Consider the following 16872-nt stretch of genomic DNA (forward strand, 5'->3'; position numbering starts at 1 on the left):
AAGTTCTGGCATTCATGGGCACATCTGTTGGCAACTGATTTGCATACTAGACTGTCCCTGCGAAGATGGCTAGAGAAAATTTTTAAAGTTCTACAAATTATGATTGCTTATATTTGCAAAAAAATTACTTAGTTGTCTACAAATTTAAATACGGTCATGTTCATGGGAAAACTCCTTAAAAATATTTTACACCTAAACTTTTTGGTCTGTTTACTCCAATTCCAGGTTCCTTTTGTTTTTGTAAAGTGGCCACCAGCTCCTTACTTACTCTGAATTGTTAGCATGAAATTCTCCCCTCTTCTCTCGGCTGGCCCAACTGAGAACAGTGGGATGTGTTTCAGCATTGTGAAGCACAGTGTTATGCCTTGTATACCAGTTTTCTCGTGGACAAGGCATAAAATCGAAAAAAGAAAAAAAAATTGCCACAAAAAATTGCTGCTTTTTGTGTTTTGTATCATCCTCGCCACTTTCCTTAGAAGGGGGCATGCAGCTAATTTATTATAACTTCTGCCAGAAATCTGATGTAAATGATGCAGGAAATGTATGCCAGCTATGAGCATGGCCTGGCGGAGGGTGCGCCTGGTCATATGTGGTACACGTTTTGCTGATGTTGGGACTATGAAAACTGGAGTTGATAACGCTAGTCTTCATGAACCGGCCCCATTGTCTGCCACCACATATTCTAGCTATGCATTATACATATATTGTGTAATTTGTATTGTGAACCTAGGAATTGGGAGGGAATGGGGGGTCTCAAAGTACAAAAAGAATGAAAATAGACTGTTGTGCTGGTCCTGTTATGCCTTCCAGAAATGTTATTAATAAATTTACAACTGAGTATTACCATTCTCTTGTCCAAAGAGTATGTCCCTAAATAACTAGATGCTGTCAGGGACATTTAGTTGTCAATTTATTCATACTTTTTGAGGAGGAATAACGGAGAAACGGTATAAGGCAAATATCTAAATATATAAAGATAAGATAATCCTTTAATAGTCCCACCATGAGGAAATTCAGTGTGTTACAGCAGAAGAGATAATGCAATAATACAAGAATACAACATATTACAAAATATTATTGCCATAAGGAATATCATTATTTACTAAAATGGACAGGTCAGTAGAGGTGACTTCTAGGAATATACAGGGCTCTCTGCCTGTCACATTAACGTGCCTATGTGTTTATTCGGTTTAAGTAGCCTTTTACCATAGAGATGAGATCTCATAATGGTGAAGAATTAAACAAGAGCTAGGAAGGGAGACTGGTGTAGTACCTGTTCATATTCCAAGAAATTTACAGGCCCCTGCACTATTTTGCTAAAGCTTGAACAGTTCTACATAGAAAAAAGTCTTGTGATGTGCTATATAGTATAAGTTTTATTCTTTGTACTGTGTTTCAGGCAGAAAAAGAGAATCCAGGACTCACACAAGATATTATAACAAAAATCCTCGAAAAGAAGAGTGTGGAAGTAAACTTTACAGAATCTCTTCTACGTATGGCAGCTGATGATGTGGAAGGTGAGTGCAATGTCAAGTGCTTGCACAGCTATGTAACATGAATGTGTCCAGCCTGCCATATTGTATTACTTCAGCAATTACTGCATGGAATCCCACATGTATGTAACATAAGCAATTATTGCTTGGCCACATTCCCTGAGGGAAAAAAAGCACAGCCAAAAGCCACATCTCAAAACTGATGTGGCACATGTCTGAACTAAGCCTAAGGCCCCATTTGAGGGCCAACAGTCCGGGCCACATCATTTAGGACAGGTCCTATTTGCGGCCTGTGCTTCTGTGGCTCCTATCTATTTAATGAAAGATGCTGCGGAAACATGGGTGGCGCACGGGGACGTTCCCTTGTTCCCCGTGTGCAGTTCGTGCTTTTAATTCACAGCACGCCGCTGCTTTAGGCCAAGGATTTGCAGTAACCACCAGCTAACCCACTACGAAGCTCAGTATTAATGTAGTGAATGTGGTTTAAACAAATCCACATTCACAAACTGCAGAAACAGACCCACAGTGCAAAATGTCTGACACGTTGTGTGTCCTTGACATCCACAGTGTAAATTATTGCTGGGTCCCCCCCCCCCCACACACACACACACAAAGACACACACACAGTTTTTAGCCTTTGCAATGAAAAAGCAGAGCCAGACACCTAAGAATCACGACTGAAAGCTGCAGGCAAAAAGAAAGAAATCAGTTTTTCGATTTTATTTTGCCGCTTAGGAGTCCACTGTCAGATATTTGTTGCAGACATCCTACAGCAGATCTGACAATAGCTGAATGACAGTACTTGGAGAAGTTCTTATTTATTTTGCTTACTTTTATATTCCACAGGGCTTTACTGACTTGATCGGTCCCGATTCCATGTAAGGCTCACAATCTAAATTCCCCATCAGTCTTTAGGTACTCCAGTTTTCACTCTCACACCTGGGGAGAACATACTCCTTGCAGGTTTTGTCCTTGGCTGGACTCGTACCTAGAACTCCAGCACTACAAGGCCATCTGTGCTAGCTTTTACAATGCAATTCTTTATTAAGTAGATGAAAAATTGCTACAAAACCGCACAAAATCCGGGACCCTGCTAGTTAAGCTACATTCACATGACCGTGGGAAAGAAATAGTTGTGAAAAACACTGTCCATCTTTTTCACAGATGTTCCGCATTTGAGGGGAATCATTTTTACGTATCCCTTATAGACTTTAGTCTATTGAGGAATCCGTGAAAGCGTACAAAATTGAGTTTATGCCATCTATTAGTTTGCTTACTTTACGCCACAAGTTTAAATCCAAATTCTGTCCCAATTATGGAGTACATTATCACGTCTTAAGCCCTTGTTGAACCAGTCAGAAAAAAAGCCTATGCCATATAAAATAAGCATCATTTAGCACCTGAAATACATCTGTTAGGCCAGAATTTGACAGTCGCCCTAGTAGACCTCCCCTAGTGAGTTTTGAGGATTGGCAAGTAGCAGGAACTTGTAGCTGATAAAGTTCAATTGATCGCAAGTGAATGTGATTCAGCCAATTGGGGAGTATGAGTGTCCTTGTGGGTTCTCTCGATGGCAGTGTCAACAGGTTTTATTCTGTTACTGGAGAACAAACGCTGTTATGATGTGAATGAAGACGTTACACTACAAGTCAAATGTTCTCTCTGCTTTTCTATTGCACTTAGAATATATGATTGAAAGGCCTGAATCGGAGTTCAAAGAACTGAATGAGAAAGCACGGGCACTTAAACAGATCCTTGGCAAAATACCTGATGAAATCAATGATAGAGTGAGGTTCCTTCAGACAATCAAGTGAGTGCTCTGTCGGCTTATGACTTTTGCCTTGCTTTCCCAACAAATAGCACTTTTTACAGTTCTGAAAATCGTGTGTGTATATTTTGGCATTTTCTGTTTCGCTATGTCTAAATTGACAGCTTTTGGCAGAACTATTTGCTTGCCTTGGGCAATTGTTTGTGCATACGTGTGAGGTTTTTTTTTTTTTTTTTTTTTTTTTTTTATATGTGTTAGGGAGCCTTCACATGGAGTAAACGCGTGTGTATTTTTGCAAAATACACGTGTAAAAAATATCATTGAAGTCAATGGGAGTCTTATTTTTACACGTGTATTTTGAAAAAAATACACGCGCGTTTACTCCATGTGAAGGCTCCCTAATACAGTTGTACTGAAGAGCATAGTTGACTGGGCTTGAATAGATCCCTGTGAGCTAAAGAAAACTCTTTATTGACATGACATATATATGTTTATACAGTAAAAGGGTTGCCTCCCTAACATAACCCCTTTGAATGACCCTTTTGGGCATGTGGATGTCAGAGGGAAGTACTTGGCAGCCAGAGTGGGAGCTCATAAGTGTCTTTCTCCTTAGTATTACAGAGGCTCATTCACTTGAGTTAGTGCCATATAATACATTTTGGGGGGCATTCACACTAGTGTCTGTTTGTCCACCCAGGGGTTTCCATCCTAATCCCCAGAATAGATAACTGACGTCTTTAAACAGGACCTTTCATCATTTGGGGCACATGCGGTTTTATATACCGCTAGAAAGCCGACAGTGCGCTGAATTCGGCGCACTGTCGGCTTTCTAGCGGCATATAAAACCTCATGTACCCCAAGTGATGGAAGATCCTCTTCAAAGCAATCCGCCAGGTGTTCGTATGCAGCCTTTCTGCGGGGAAACCGTGTTTGTTTTGGGGTTTTTTTTTGTTCTTTTCTTTGCATGGACACAGTCGGGCATGCATTATGACGGAAACCCCTGGGCGGACAGCAGACACTAGTGTGAACGCCTCCTTTGTAGTAGTTTCCTACAGTAACTGGAGGTCCCTTTCAGAACCTGAACCTAGGGTAACTTAAAGAAGATCTTTCACCACCTCTGCCATGTCCAGCTCTTTGCAATATTTAATAGCCGCTTCTCCACGTGTCCCATATCAGTTAGATTTATTTTTATTTTCTGTAACCTACACCATTCCTGGGCTGTTAGTTTTGGTGCCTGATATGTGCTTTGATTGAGCGATCATGGCATGGAGGTACTGAGAATTTGGCTGTTGCCACCATTTATCACACAGATCTGTGTGACCAGTTTCAAGTTTCACTCAGACAGACAGAAGTCCGCTTTGATTAAACATTTATACAACTAGAAGCTTTTATCTGCAAGTTCTTTTGTAATTGGCAAAAGATTAGGCATAGTTCACACTAGCATCATATTAGGCATATGTTATGCCTACCATTCTGAACACTTCATCCATTTAATTCAATAGTAAAGATATCTTCATGTATAAGCACAATACATGAGAATTCTCTGTAAAGATAATGTAATGGGGTTCTGTAGCACCTATGTGAACAGAACTAACACCATTTTTCGAGGGTCTTGGAAAACTTTAGAAAGCAGATATCCTTTACATACTTCGTATTACTTGAAGTATTTATTTCTGTTCTGTTAGATCCAGTGTATATATTTCTGTCTGTAGAGACCTTGCATGTTGCATATTAAATGTCACTACTTTGCTTTCAGGGACATTGCTAGCGCAATAAAGGAACTTCTTGACACAGTCAACAATGTTTTCAAAAAGTATCAATACCAGAACCGTAGGGTAAGTCTCTGTATTTTGCCAAACTCTTCAGTTTAATATGATTCTTCTCTTTCATATAACACATCTTCTTTCTAACCTTATTATTTTCGGAGATGTCCATGGTTGAGAAAATATTTGGAATTGGCTGCAAGTCCCCAATGTGTTTACACCTGGGGATGTCTACAGAAATGTTGTGTAAAATTGCAACAAAGCCTAGGTTCACATAACACTTTTTACTGCTCATGTATTTGGTTTTGGTTTGCTTTGCATGCATGAGCAGTGTAAAAACATGTGAACCCAGTCTTGGGCCCAGTGCACACGGGGCATGGGATGGCGTATTTTGATGCGGGACGCTGCTTCAGAATAGGACCAAAATGCGCCTGTTGCGGCTTCCCGCTCCGGAGTAGGCCCAAATGAATGGACCTAGTATGGAGGGTGCTGCCGCGAGGCGGACGCTGTGGCTGAATCAGTTGTGGAATCCGCCTAAAGAAACGGCAGCTCACTTCTTTTTTCCGCTAGCGGGAACAAACCGCTAGCAGAAAAAAAAGAACGCTGCGGTCTGCATAGACCTCTATTGTGAGGGGGCGGATTTTGAGGAGGATTCAGCGCCAAAATCTGCCCCCTCTTTCCCCGTGTGAACGAGCCCTTAGACGACCATGTGTATATCTGATGTGGGGACAAGTTTTCAGCGACATGCAGTTGGCTGACTCTCGGAGTGACTTCCAATTGTTTTCGGAATGCATTCTGTGATGCATTCACGTCTGTAGGGGCTCTTCATCTGCTTCGATGACCTAGAGCAGGATAAAGCAGGTCCTGTCCTGCTCAGTGTCATTGTCACGGAACTGATCGGAAGCCCCCCTTAGACGCGAATACACTCAGATGGCATTTGGAGTGTCATCCAACTGGATTCCATTTCAAACTGGCGTACATCGTAAACACATTGTGTCATACACATGGGGTCTAATACATTTTTTTTTTTTTTTTTAAAAAAGGGGGGGGAAAAAGCACCACAGTCTAGTTTTAGCTATGGCAGGAAACTTCAATCAATTCATATAGTTGCACCTTTATCTTTGTAATTCTGGTTTTACTATACATATGAAATGGTTTACATTTGTGAGAGCAAAGTGTCAGTGAGCAACTGCATATTATATTTGTCTTGTATTGCTGACGTTCTGTTTTTTTTTTTACAGGCACTCGAGCACCAAAAGAAAGAATTTGTAAAATACTCTAAAAGTTTTAGTGATACTCTCAAAACCTATTTTAAAGATGGAAAGTAAGTATTTTCTTTTTTTAAAAAAATTTATATAAAAACACACACTGTTTCCACCTTGTGACGTTCAGGCATTGATGAGCCGTATACAGATTTAGCCCCCTAGTGGCCGCAGTTCACGGAACTCACAATGCCCAGATGTGCAATTTCATAAAAGTGCAAAATAGAAAATAAATCGCACTTCATCATTTTCATAAGAGAAATTTATTAGCTGTACACAGCTGCTAAATATAAATATATATATATATATATATATATATATATATATATATATTTATTTATTTATTTTCGGAGTATTTTCTGAAGAACAGATTATGTACCTCAATATACAAAGATGTGATGGTTTTATGAGATGAATAAGCATATCTGCATTCAGTGGAAACTATGAAATCTGGAACAACAAGAGGAATACATCTAAATGTCTGGCTTTCTCTACATATTGGTCAGGCTAGTTAGTTGACCCTAGGCATGTGAATAACAGCAGGGAAAGTTACATGGCAGCCTGTATCACCTGCACTGGTTAGAAACTGGAAGAGACAAATAGAAAAACCCAGAAATGATAGAGCGCTAATGGCAGCAAAATCCGTAATAAACATAAAAATAAACAATGTGCATGGTTAAGAAAAATTGGTTCTGTTTATTGCTCCAAGGACTTGAACAACAGCTTAAAACGGCTACGCATTTCCACATAGCCTTTTTTTTTTGGGGGGGGGGGGGGATTGTCTTTATTTAGAGCTTGCTGAGACAAGCATAACACCCCTATAACCTGATATTTTATGCCTACCATGTGACTTTTTATTATGATCACTACCACTGCTTTGTTTATCTATGTATGTATCTATGTATGTATTTATTTATCAATTAAGTTTTAGCATGTTTTGGTTATTGATTTTAATTCTAGTATTTGTCTGGTACTGTATATTTTATTAGCCTGAAGAAGACACCTGCCCGTTGTCCAAACACATTTTAAGCTTTTGGTTATGTCCTTTGAGCAATAAACAGAACCAATTTATCTTAACCATCCACATAGTTTATTTTTACGTTTAATATGGATTTTGCTGCCATAGCGCTCTATCATTTCCCTGTTTTTCTATATATCCTTTCTATTTTGCATCACCACCCACTGTGTGGGACAGTGTCCGGGTAAGGGCTGCAATTGGCCTGGAGGTCTCCTGACTGGAATCTATTATTTCCTCCAGACGGGCGCCAGGTCACCCTTTTTATATTTCTGACACCTTAGGATACAAAACTTGTGTAGTGTACGGATCAGTAAAAACTGCACAGATTTTCAGTGACCCATACATTTAAAATTTATACATATATTGAGGCTGTTCACTACATCCCAGACACAGCTGCAAATCCACAGCTATGTATGGACCAAGAGAAAATAACGTGATCCGCAATTATGGATCAAATGTACGGTCATGAGCATAAGGCCTAAAGGAGAACGTTGGAAGGAGAGCTCCCCCCCCCTTTACCGTGTGTGTATATATCTGTTTAAAGAGGACCTTTCACCATTTTGCCCACAGGCAGTTCTATATACTGCCGGAAAGCCGACAGTGCGCTGAGTTCAGCACACTGTCGGCTTTCCCGATCTGGGCCCAGTGTGAAGAGCTTACGGTCCGGTACCGTAGCTCTTCTATGGTCAGAAGGGAGTTTCTGACAGTCAGTCAGAGACGTCCTACTTCACAGCACAGCCAATCGCACTGTGCTGTGAGAGCCGGGCACTATCAGCTTTCCGGCAGTATATAGAACTGCCTGTGGGCAAAATGGTGAAAGGTCCTCTTTAATTATTTGGGACTTTATAAGGCTGTACACATTGGGGCTACTGACATGCATCCGCCTGTGTTGGGAAATGTCTCACTAAACTATATAACTTAAAGAAAAAAAAAACAACCCCTGTTACGCTCCCAACTGCCACCCACAATACACTACTAGTTCTTCATAGGGCAACAACATGAGAAGGCCTTTCACATAAACTCCTAACCAGACAAACAAACGTTTGCAGAACTGTTAGCTCCTGATCCATTTATTACCTGTTTATTTTGTGCTGGCTGAAAATTCATCTTTATCTGCAGCAAATCTTCCCATGTAAAAAGGATGTGCTACTAACTTTATGCAGAATGTTTGGGGACTTAATGAGCATATTAGCTGTCACTCGTACCTATTAACCCTGTATCAGCCAACCAGCTTGTTATATTGGCTGTGAGCATGCACTTTGTGCAGAAGGGGCTATGCAAGAAGACTTTAACAGCCCAAGTGAGGCCCTGCTTACATCTGCAATCGGCCATTCCGTTCCCCTACCCACATGAAACATGCGGAGTGAAAAGTCCTGCAAGGAGCACTTTTCTCTCCGTGTTTTTCACACGGAAAACATAGGGACCCCATTATAGTCTATGATGTTCCTGGGCTTCCATAGGTGACCGAACGTAGATGTGAACCAGATGAATGTAATTATAACCACCCAAGAGCCACTGACCACCCCACCCCCTTTCCCAATGCAAAAAGTTGTGACTTATACCGCATATGAACTTATTGGAAAGGGACTTCCACTCTGACTAACATTGGTGCAGATGTAAGAATATGGTTCATGTTGTTCACATTTGGATATTTCATGCCACAGAGAGTGTCCATGTCGTCAAGTGAGGCAGAACTCTCCTTGTGTTCCTCAGTGTGTGTTTGGCATACTCCATACCTATTAATCATTCCTTATCCACATGATAGAGGTCAGAACCATATTCCTTGTGGGGTTTTCGTTTTAACATAACATAAGAGCCTATAGGTTGCTCTTTGTCACTTTATTGCTATACAACGGCTTTCTTCAAAGTTAAAACTCAGGGAATATCTTACAAATGCAATGTAAGTAGACCCTGACCTAACTAGTGTTATATAGTTTTAAGAAGGTCCCTGTACATTGCTGCCAGTTACATATTCGCCTATTCTTCTCCCTCTTCTGATTTTAGCGCTTTATTTTCTTCGTATGCCGCCATGTGGCAGAGCTGCACCTGTATTTCCATCCCCCAGCACACAGCTGCTCTTTACATATGTTTGATGCCTTTCATATTACGACTATTCCTTGCTGATGTATTATGTATGGGACTAACTTTGTGTTTCTGCTTTTCAGGGCATTAAATGTATTTATAAGTGCCAACCGCCTAATTCATCAAACCAACTTGATACTCCAGACCTTTAAAACTGTGGCCTGAACCGTGTAAATGAATGAGAGCTGTAATTTTAAGTGGTGGACAGAGCTACTTTTATTATGTAAATTAAGTTTTGACTGTATAAATTATCAGTTCCGCCAGAGGGACATAAATGCAGGATGTTTAATGGGATTATTGCCATCTTACACCATATTTTTGTAAGATTTATTGTAGCTTATCATAATCTCACAATGAAGATTTTGCATCACTTTTTGCTATTATCATTCTTTTCAGAATTATAAGCCAAAAGAATTTACGCCTTAATGTGTCATTATATAACATTCCTTATAAGAATTGTAAATATTGGTGTTCTGTTTCTGACATTTTAACTTGAAACCGAAGAGCTGCAAGATTATGTATTTAACAATATTTGGTGGCAAATATTCAATAAATAGTTTACAACTGTTAAACTCTATTTTTTTTTGCTTAGTAAACTTTTTTTCTTGTCCATTGGTCTAGAATGTGTGGAATAAATGTTTGCTCTATGGACTGGTACCGGCCCAGCGAGTCTTGTTCTCTTTTTGGAGCAATTCTTACCAAACCTATGACATAATTGTTCTTGCTTTATTTCCAAAGAGTGAGATATAGGGATCTTTTATGTAACTACAATTAGGTTCTTCGAATTGATGCCCAGAACTTAGCTCCATTTTAGCTAAGGCCACTCTTAGCTGGGTCAAATGCGGGTATCCTCTCACCACCCCACTTCGGACCCTTAGGGCTCGTTCACTCATGAACAAAGGGGCGGATTTTGACAGCGGATTTCGCTTCAAAATCCACCCCTTTACAATGGGGCTTCTTTTTTCCGCTAGCGGCGGGCTGCTGCTAGCGGAGAAAAGAAGCGACATGTCCTATCTTCAGGCGGAAACCGCGGTGCGCTGGATGCGATGGTCGTGGCAGGCGGGTTTTGACCAGAGAGAGACGCGGCTCGCCGCATCTCTCTCTGTCAAAACCCGCCCGGGAGATGCACATGTGAACTGACCCTTACACGTCGTAACGTAGCTGATATCAAAGGAGACCTGTCAGATAATTGTGTGTACGGTAATGTACTCGCAACATTGCAGTATTTTGCACCGAAACAAATGTAAGAGTTGAGATCAATTTCAAAGGGTCTCTGTCAGATTCCATTGTTTTTGCCCCCCCCCCCCAAAAAAAAAAAAAAAAAAAGTTGCAGACTGGGAACCATTGATGTTCGTCGTCTGTCAGTTCTGTGTAACTTTTGGTTTTCTGCTCCTGTGACTGAACAGGGAACTGAAAATGAAAGCCTAATGTTAAACCTGCAATAATGTCTGCTATTCACTGGAGAGGGGACAACTGCTTGATAGGGGGCATCCTGACCAAAGGGACCTCTACTGGTTACAACTAGAGATGAGCGAGTACTGTTCGGATCAGCCGATTCGAACAGCACGCTTGCATAAAAATGAATGGATGTAGCCGGCACGCGGGGGGTTAAGGGACCGGCCGCCATCAAAGCGGAAGTACCAGGTGCATCCATTCATTTCTATGGAACATGCTGTTCGGATCGGCTGATCCGAACAGTATTCGCTCATTATAACTATAAGGGTCCTGAGTATGAAGGATGTGGTTGCACATTTGTACTGCCACTCCACTCCTGTCTTTGGGACTGCCATTGAGAAGCTGAGTACAACGTTGGACTATCACCAGCAGGCTCATAGAAATGAGTGTAGCACTAGTAAACTGTGAGTTGGGCATTGCTGGCATATCCCTTTAAGGTGGCCAAAAGTTAGTTTCACAGTTTTGCATTTTTAAATCTATTTTGTTTCCATTTTAATATATGTATAGCACTGAAAATGCAAAGTCCTGAAAACTCTCCTGGTTCTTGGCAACAGCTCAAACTATTGGGCAGAATTGTGAGATTAAGGGACTAAAGAAGACCTTTGCTGCCTATAGCCCCCTACCACAGCACAGATTTCATTCTCCAAAATACAGATTATAAAATGAAAGCCAATTTGATTGGTTGTTCCCTTAGTGTCTAGGAGCAGTGCAGGATTACTGGCAATCTGTAAGAGACATGGGGGGGGGGTTTACTAACGTCTCTATACCAGAAAACTGGCATAGAAATGGCACATATCCCAGATTTGCACAAATGATGTACCAATTTGATGTTTTTGCACCCTGCTCACCAGTTTGTAAGAAAGTTGGCAGAGTGAGGATGAAGCTGTGGTGAGGACACCCAAAACTGTCAAATTCATTATATCTCTTGCCAGAAAACTGGATGGATCACTCTGTGGCTCCTATTTTATTACAACACCATTTTGTATCTTCTACCATCTAACTGCAATGGTAGAAGATACAAAGTGGCAGACTTGTATTCTAACAAAGCACTGACGGATGACAATCAATAATTTGGTACTTTCTTTAGCAAGAAAGCCCATCATAAAACATTAACAAGCAATATACTACTACAAGACCTCATTCAGACTTGCTTGTCCTGTCTGGCTCCATATTGTGCACCAATTCCATACAAAGCTACACTTTGTTCAGAATATCAAAGGCTCCTCAAGACTATCTCTCACATACACACCCCCTCACCATTTCTTAGGCCAGTCTTGATAAAAGCCCCAACTAGTAAGAGGTGTACCTGAATTATTAAGGTTCTCCGGCCTCCTATATCTCAGATGCTAAAGATGCGGCTCAGTTACTCTGGCACTGATGTGTGCCAGAAAACTGGCAGGGAAGGGATGTGTTATACATTGTACGGTACCGAGGACTCAAAATTCTCCAGCTAGTGAGATCCAGACTCTTGTTTTCCATAAGACGTTGGGGCCTTTCACATTAAATCGGATGCAAATCATTAGCCATATTAACCATTTGTAAATCTTTAAAAAAACAAACAAAAAAAACAAAAAACCTTTTTTTGTCATTCAAAAGTATGGTATAATGTAAAAAAAACTAAAAACCCTTCTAGAGACTGTCGATCAGTATTTAGCATACACTAAACAAAGCTGCGTAATGAATGTTACAAACGTGCGCTATCCATGTTCTCGACCCTATCGACATGACTCTTGATTTATGGACACGTTGTGCGCGCGGTTGATCCATTTTTCATGTCAGGGAAGAACAGATGCACGCGTTGTCTAACTAATGTAAATTGCTATAATTGTAGTGTGGTGGATCCATAAAAACACGAACGTAACACAGGTTTTGATGACTTTTTATTGTACATTCCATAAAATACTTTGCTGTGAAGTTTACAAAAAAAAAATTGAAAGCTTCAAAATTCTCCATTCTATTGCGGTTCTGTACTGGATACAAGATTGTCAGATGCCTTATCAAAAGAATTTCACTGTATATCAGTCATTCTATATCATGATCATCACAGTTCTAGTAAAAGCTCATCAAATCTTTCTAAATATGTAATATAGATGCCTATAAAATAAAAAGTTTATTGCATCTGTTTCCTTTCTGTGAGGATGTTTTGTTTTTTTTTTTTTACTTTTTTCGCAACGCTTTACGGTAACACAATCTTTTAGATATATTTGTGGTTGTTCTGTGTCTTATTTATATGTGTGCATATATATATATATATATATATATATATATATATATATATATATATAAAATGTGTGTGTATATTTGTATAGGACAAAGTATAGCGAGCTAGTTTACTAAAGAGTAGTGGACGCAGCAGTGTTTGTGCGGTTCCAGGACATTGTGTTGTCCAGCTCTGTGTAGAGTTGCTAAGTAACAAGAGGCCTATAATTGAAGACAAAAACATTCCTACACAGTCTCACACCCTAGAAATCCAAGGACTGAAGACAATTGTGAAATGTAACTTCTTCTACGCTACCTTCACCTGTGTATTGAGGTATGTAATAAGACTCCTCTGACTTCCACAATGTTTTTACTATTACAGCTTTTTAGTAATTTATGCTGCTTTTATTTGTAGCCGCTACTTATAATGCAGAACATATAATGCTAAAACACAAAGGATTTGATTAGGAAGAAAAAAGATGAACAGCCAAAACCCTCCTGTTATTGAAAGACAGCCCAGCTCTCCAGCTCTGCCAAGTGAAGAAAGTTCAGAAGGTGGCAGACATCTAGGGGAATCAATCGAAAACAGGCTTAGCATAAAGGATTTTACCGAAATTCAGAATCTGTTTAAGGTAAGTTAACAAATAATAGATAAACATGGGATGTGTTCCTGTTATTTCATTACAATTCTTGCCCACCAGAGTCCGTTAAATTGTTCATATGCTATGAACTTTTAATACTGATCTTGGCTGCCCAGCTGTCTGCCCATGAATGGTACGCATGGTTAATGAAAACGGGCATACACAATAAAGTTTGTCATACATTTTGGATGGCAGGGCAATGAATAAGTAGTTGTCTATAGGAAGAATATGCAAATCTGTCTTCCATGATGTAATTAGGAAGTCAGAAGCTGCCTCATTGTTGCAAACCAATAGAGGGCGCTCACTGGAATGTGCAAGTCTGTCTTCCCTGATGTAGTTAGGATGACAGAATTCCAGTGAAATAACCCAATAAAGGCTGCTCCCTTTATTGGGCTATTTCACTGGAATTCTGACATCCTAACTACATCAGGGAAGACAGGCTTGCACATTCCAGTGAGCGCTCTCTATTGGTTTGCAACAATGAGGCAGCTTCTGACTTCCTAATTACATCATGGAAGACAGATTTGCATATTCTTCCCATGGTTCCTTGCGAAGTGGAGTGCTAAAGGCTTAATAAATCTCCACACACCTATATGGTGGTCTCTCCCTAAGGAGTGACAATATCCCCTTAAGCCTTAGTTGTCTATAGTCAGTCTGGTTGGATTGTTATTCGTTAAACATGACAAAAGGCAGATTGATGAAGTGAGGACAGTAGTGATGTCTGGAAACTGGCACCATTTTGGCACTTATATTATATATGACACTCACACCTGAACAGAGACAGACTTAGTTTTTGGCAGACTTTTTCATTTAGTAGGTTCTACCAAAGGGACCTACCGATGGTAAGGGATTCTACCACTAAACCAACATTTTTTCTAATTACCACGTCGGAATAGCCTTAAGAAAGGCTATTTGTCTCTTACCTTTAGACGTGGTCTCCGCGGTGCCGCTCCTTAGAAATACCGATTTCAACTGGTATGCAAATGAGTTCTCCACAGCAATGAGGATGGGCCCCAGCGCTCAAACAGCGATGGGGGCGTCCCTCCAGCGACGCCTCCATCTTCAGCTGCAACCCCGCCTCTTCTATCTCCCGTCTCGGTCCAACCTCCAACGCCTGCGCAGTACGCTCCTGTATTGAACTAGAAGAGCAAGAGCAGCCTCCCAAAAATACAGGAGCGTACTGCGGCCAGCTGGCGCCCATTTTTGGGAGGCCGCTCTTGCTCTTCTAGTTCCCATCGCTGTTTGAGCGCTGGGGCCCGCCCTCATTGCTGTGGAGAACTCATTTGCATACCGGTTAAAACCGGTATTTCTAAGGAGCGGCGCCGCGGAGACCACGTCTAAGGGGGCGTTCACACTACCATCTGTGTCCGACAGGTAGAGTCCGCTCCTAGTGTCCGTTCAAAATCTCGCACGGACATTAGGAGTGGACACTACATGTCGGGTTTTTCTGTCCACTTGAAAAGTCGGACATCTTTACAAGTGGATAGTGAAGGAAGGGCACGGAGTGCAAAAGAACGCACCCGATTGCCATTTAAATAAATGACAAGTGTCACGGACACAGCTAGTGTCCGCTTCTAATGTCCGTGCAAGATTTTGAACAGACACTAGGAGCGGACACTACCTGTCGGACACAGACGGTAGTGTGAACGCCCCCTAAAGGTAAGAGACGAATAGCCTCCTTACAAACGCCTCGCAGGTGTTGTCCTTGGCAGGATTCGAACCCAGGACTCTACCACTGCAAGGCTGCAGTGCTAACTACTGAGCCACAGTGCTGCCTCCAGCTCATGTTTTCTGATCCAGAGATGATGTGCTGCAATGGCTGAATATTTAGCATTGCTGCTTTAAATGCATGGGCACATTTATGGGCACATTTCTTATGCTAAAGATGCAGCAGTGATAAATCTCAAGTTTATTAAGAGGCACACCTTAATTAAAATATACAGATGTAGTGCATATAGTTGATTTTATATTTATGGTGTTTTAAGTGTTGAAAGACTTCACCATAAGTAAGAACCAAGCAACCGGGCCGAAAAACATAGGTGTCTGTTGTTGAGATCTGTGTGCCCTTGATGTTGTTGGCCCTGTAACCTTGCAGAGTACATGCTGTATTCTCTGGCACTCTGGTTTCCCTGAAATTACAGCCACTGTCCCTGGCAGGTCTTTACTCTGGAAAAAGGAGAGCACAAAGCCTCTGTGACATCCATATGTCATAATTGGGCACATACCTGCATTTAAGTGGTTGTCTGGCCTATATAATAGGTCATCAGTATGTGATCTGTAGTACAGGGGCATCACAACGTACAGTTTTTGCCCTTTTTCTCTTCACTGTACACTGCTGACTTTAGGTACAACTCATCAACTCATCTAGCTGCTACTTACAGAAGTACTCCGATGACTCTGCAATAGTAGGCCTCATCACAGACAGAGATGACAGAGAGTACAGAGACTTAAACCGGGACTTTGTGGAATGGTGCCAACCGAACTACCTCAGGATTAATGCTGGGAAGACCAAGGAGATAGTCAAGACCTCAATAAGCTGGACTGGGCTGATCACCTGGATGCGCTTCACAGAAAGGGCCACAGCAGGATCCACCTGCTCAGGAAGCTGAGGGCCTTTGGAGTACAGGGGGCACTTCTTAGGGTCTTTTTAAACTCCAGGGTAGCATCAGCCATATTCTTTGGAGTGGCCTGCTGGGAGAGTAGCATACCTACCAGGGACAGAAATAGACTTGACAGGCTGATTAGAAGGGCCAGTTCTGTCCTGGGGAGCCCCCTGGACCCAGTGCAGGTGGTGGATGACAGAAGGATACTGTCTGTGGTGAGGTCCATGCTGGAGAACAACTCCCATCCCATGTATGAGACTGTGATAGTACTGGGCAGTGACCGACTGCTTCACCCCAAGTGTAAAAAGGAGCTATTGAAGATCCTTCCTTCCAACTGCGGTCAGGCTGTATAATCAACATCAGGCTAAAGGTAGAGCACTTTGCACAGAGAATTAAATTATATTGAGTCTTGCTTTTTCTTTTTAGTTGCTATGAATCCTAGTATTTTTTCTATCTGCTATGAGGTTGTATGTGTTCTCTCTTGAAATATATTACTTATCTATGCTGCTGTAACACACTGAATTTCCCCATGGTGGTACTATTAAAGGATTAACTTATTTTATCTGTGGGGTTTCAAAACGCAGACCC

General features: G+C 41.2%; 2 protein-coding genes across 2 annotated transcripts in view; both read left to right on the plus strand.

Moving 5' to 3' along the window:
* PDCD10 (programmed cell death 10) overlaps window positions 1–9963 on the plus strand; it is a 30499-nt gene extending 20536 nt beyond the window's left edge. The window contains exons 4-8 of the mRNA XM_075268718.1: window positions 1400–1517; window positions 3177–3303; window positions 5018–5096; window positions 6266–6348; window positions 9470–9963. Of these exons, the coding sequence (XP_075124819.1) occupies window positions 1400–1517; window positions 3177–3303; window positions 5018–5096; window positions 6266–6348; window positions 9470–9551 (489 nt within the window). The 3' untranslated portion in view covers window positions 9552–9963. The remainder of the gene's footprint in view (window positions 1–1399; window positions 1518–3176; window positions 3304–5017; window positions 5097–6265; window positions 6349–9469) is intronic.
* A 3553-nt stretch (window positions 9964–13516) lies between these two features.
* The window catches only part of WDR49 (WD repeat domain 49), a 135256-nt gene continuing 131900 nt past the window's right edge, over window positions 13517–16872 (plus strand). Inside the window, exon 1 of the mRNA XM_075268714.1 lies at window positions 13517–13672. Within this exon, the coding sequence (XP_075124815.1) occupies window positions 13520–13672 (153 nt within the window). The 5' untranslated portion in view covers window positions 13517–13519. The remainder of the gene's footprint in view (window positions 13673–16872) is intronic.

The sequence above is a fragment of the Leptodactylus fuscus genome, chromosome 3 (assembly GCF_031893055.1).
Source record: "Leptodactylus fuscus isolate aLepFus1 chromosome 3, aLepFus1.hap2, whole genome shotgun sequence".
NCBI lineage: Eukaryota > Metazoa > Chordata > Amphibia > Anura > Leptodactylidae > Leptodactylus > Leptodactylus fuscus.